Here is a 3,223-nt window from a genome sequence, read left to right as displayed (position 1 = left end):
ATATATATATATATATATATATAGAGAGAGAGAGAGAGAGAGGCCTACTGTACAGTATAAATAGTATTATATACCAGTATATAGGCCTATAATCCTATCCTATATGTATTACATATAAGGTCTATATTTCTATTATATACTAAATGATACCGTATATTATTGGATTGGATTAGACTGGATTGGATTTATTCGGTGTAAACACCAAGGATAGCCCACGAAAGTCTGGAGGAAGACTTATTTCCATTCTGGTGGTGATTGGGCAGAACACCCACCACTTTTAGAAGTGTTTGGCGCATGGATTCCCAACCTTGAGGTCGGAGATTCGAAACTCTCGCGGTGCAAGTCGCTTGTGTCCTTAGGCACGGCACTTTATCTACAGTTGTCTCTCTCATCCCAGGAGTACAAGTGGGTACCTGGTAGGTTCAAACACAACCATGCGCTGATTACAGCTACAACATTATGGGGCATGAGTGTTGTTCCATGTGTTTGATCCAGTGACCAGGGGTAATAATGTAAAGCGCATGGAGCTTAGTCTACAATATGCGCTATAAGTCGACAATTATTATTATTACACCGGGAGACAATCCCCTACTCTTTTCCGAAGAGTGTACAGCGTTCTTTAACGTGCACATGGGCATCGGTTGTGGCTTGGATGCACACGGGATCAACGGCTAAACGTCTCATCCGAAAGACGGTGCGCTATGGTAACTTGTACTTCAGTCCTCCAGCTGAAACACAAGGAGAGGCAGCGATGAGAATTGGACCGGGGAACTAGAGATCTCCACGGTTCAGCGCACACACAGTGGCTACCACTAGCCGACTGAGCTAAGCTGCTCTCTATACAGTATGGGTTTAATATAAATATATATATATGCCTATATATTACTCTTTAAATGTAAATGGTATATTTTTTTTCTTGTTTTACTTATTTTTCGCTGTCTTCTTTGTCGAGCGCACAGAGACCCCTTTTATTTGCGCTACATAAATTTATATATCTATTATTATTATTAAAAGAGTAAAATCATATACAAAATAAATGTTTTTTTTTTATTATTAAAACCCAAAATTACGAAGTAATTGGAAGTCAATCTCGCCTTCTCAGGCTCTCAATAATTAGTACGGTAATAATTCATATTAACTGGTGGATTTTTAACCCACCTACCTAAAGTAATATAATCCGCATGTTAACTGAATGATATGCGATTAGGTAGCGTTGTGGTTTACCGATACGCATACCAATGACAGATAAACTCCAACTGTTTAAAGTACAGTAAAGTAGATAAAACTTAAGTTCGTGCTAATAATTAGGCCTGAATGTTAAAATACTGTGAAATTGTACACCTCCACCCTTTTTGTAGTCACACGCCAACGCGTGGGCATGTGTAAACAAAAACGCAGGCAAACAGTCATGATATGAATCGGATCGAGTCAAAATACACATTCGTCGGAATTTCAAAAGGGAAAATAAAGGAGAAAGTAATAAGAACGAATGCTTAGGGAATTAGTAGTTACTTGTCGATAGAATATATTTATTCATTGGCCTTGAATTAATGTTAACATTTGCTTTGTTGTGATTTGATTGTGTTTGAAGTTAAAGTTGGATTACTTAAAGTTTTAATCAAATTCTCTCACATTTCGTCGGATGTCATTGTGTGAATTGTTACAATAACTTTGGATAAAATTTGGTAAGAAAGGAAATAGCAGCTATAAACAAAGTAATTACAGTATTTTGAATCAACGCGTATACTTAAAGATGCATACCACTGAAAGTGTTTAACTTAAATACCAAAATAGTATTAGAACTTGGACAAACAATGGGCTATAATAGAACTCGGATCCTATCCACGCAAACTACCGTCGACGCACACATCGGAATGTGTTTGAACTTTTAAAGCAAACAATTCACAGTACACAAACACTTTCCGTTGATATTTATTTCTTCTCTCCACTTAGTTTCAGAGGAAATTCACGTTTCAAAAAGTTGGGTCCATGACATGTACGCGTTACACGCTGAACATGAAAGCGCTCATCTCCGCAATGCACGGCAACACAAAACGTCACCAATACGCGATCGACAACAATACAAAATTAATACGTGTATGTAGCAAAGGAAAACCAATTATCGTCTGTCCTTCTAAGTTTCCTCTAAATGTTAGACTCTTTGTCATAGGATAAAATGACAGTGCAACGCAATGAGCGAAAATTTAATTCTCTGTCTTATCAAATTTATGAATTAATGGCCTGCCGCAGCGCGCCAATCACATAGTTGCCATTCTCATTTTGATTAATGGTAACACTGTGAAGATAATGGACTACTAGCAAAACAATAGAAAATAGACCCAGGTCTATATACAGTAAAGTTGTATCCATGGTGACCCGCACATACACATCTACGTATACAAAAATTAAACCGGATCAAAAATTATTAGACTGATTACCACAAATTAATTCTAATCGCGTTTCCAGGGCAACTGTCCACAGAAATGACCACAATCGAGTCAAGCGCAACTTACAACTAATGCGAAAAAATGAAAAAAAAAAGTGTGTTTACCGTACGAAACTCCATGTAGATGACATAACGCAATCCCTACGAGTAGCAATCCAGATTCAACTGCATTTTCTAAAAATCCAATGTATTTAAGTCCAAGTGGCGACAATTTCCGTATTAGACCTGTTTTAATAAAAGAAACGATTAAATAAAAATCCAGAGATAAAATGGTTTGCGTTTGCTAGTTTACAAAGAACTTCAACGCATAGGTAGCTCACGAGGCAGAAAGACTGCAAAGAAATCCCCTGACCAAATTTTAAGAGGTCTAACTCCGCCAGAGGTAAAGTACTAAGTGCCTGCTCGATGATATTGGGAGTTACGATATAAATGGTTTACAGCAAGTGGAGCTGAGTTTGCTGCCCTCAATCGGTCAATCAAATACTGTATGCACCGCCTACAACGACGTTTTAATAAGTTGTACAAAAAGTAGTATGATATCGATCCGTGTCAAGAACCCTGTTTGATGATATTACTACTTTAGATACAGATACATACACCTACACATACGCACGTATATCACTGTTATCAGTCGCACTGCCCTCTGTCTAGATACACCCATGTGTAATTAGTACATTACAACATCATGCATTTTGGATCCCATGAGATCAATTATTATACCCACATTTACGAGTATGTACAACATTATATATAATAAAGTAAAACAATAATATATAT

General features: G+C 37.2%; 1 protein-coding gene across 4 annotated transcripts in view; it reads right to left on the bottom strand.

Annotated features, from left to right (window-relative positions):
- LOC117104868 (brain-derived neurotrophic factor-like) overlaps positions 1-3,223 on the bottom strand; it is a 36,378-nt gene that overhangs the window by 8,310 nt on the left and 24,845 nt on the right. For 3 of the 4 annotated variants that reach the window (XM_033245742.1, XM_033245743.1, XM_033245741.1), the window contains exon 2: positions 2,552-2,671. In XM_033245742.1, the coding sequence (XP_033101633.1) occupies positions 2,552-2,566 (15 nt within the window). In that variant the 5' untranslated portion in view covers positions 2,567-2,671. Of the gene's footprint in view, positions 1-2,551; positions 2,854-3,223 lie in introns of those variants that run through there. The other variant, XM_033245740.1, reaches the window with a different exon arrangement.

Source organism: Anneissia japonica, unplaced genomic scaffold, assembly GCF_011630105.1.
Source record: "Anneissia japonica isolate Jap-2015-1 unplaced genomic scaffold, ASM1163010v1 scaffold287834_len5846547_cov211, whole genome shotgun sequence".
NCBI classification, from domain to species: domain Eukaryota; kingdom Metazoa; phylum Echinodermata; class Crinoidea; order Comatulida; family Comatulidae; genus Anneissia; species Anneissia japonica.
Note: the sequence above shows the minus strand (reverse complement) of the source record. Positions and strands in the feature narration are given on the sequence as shown.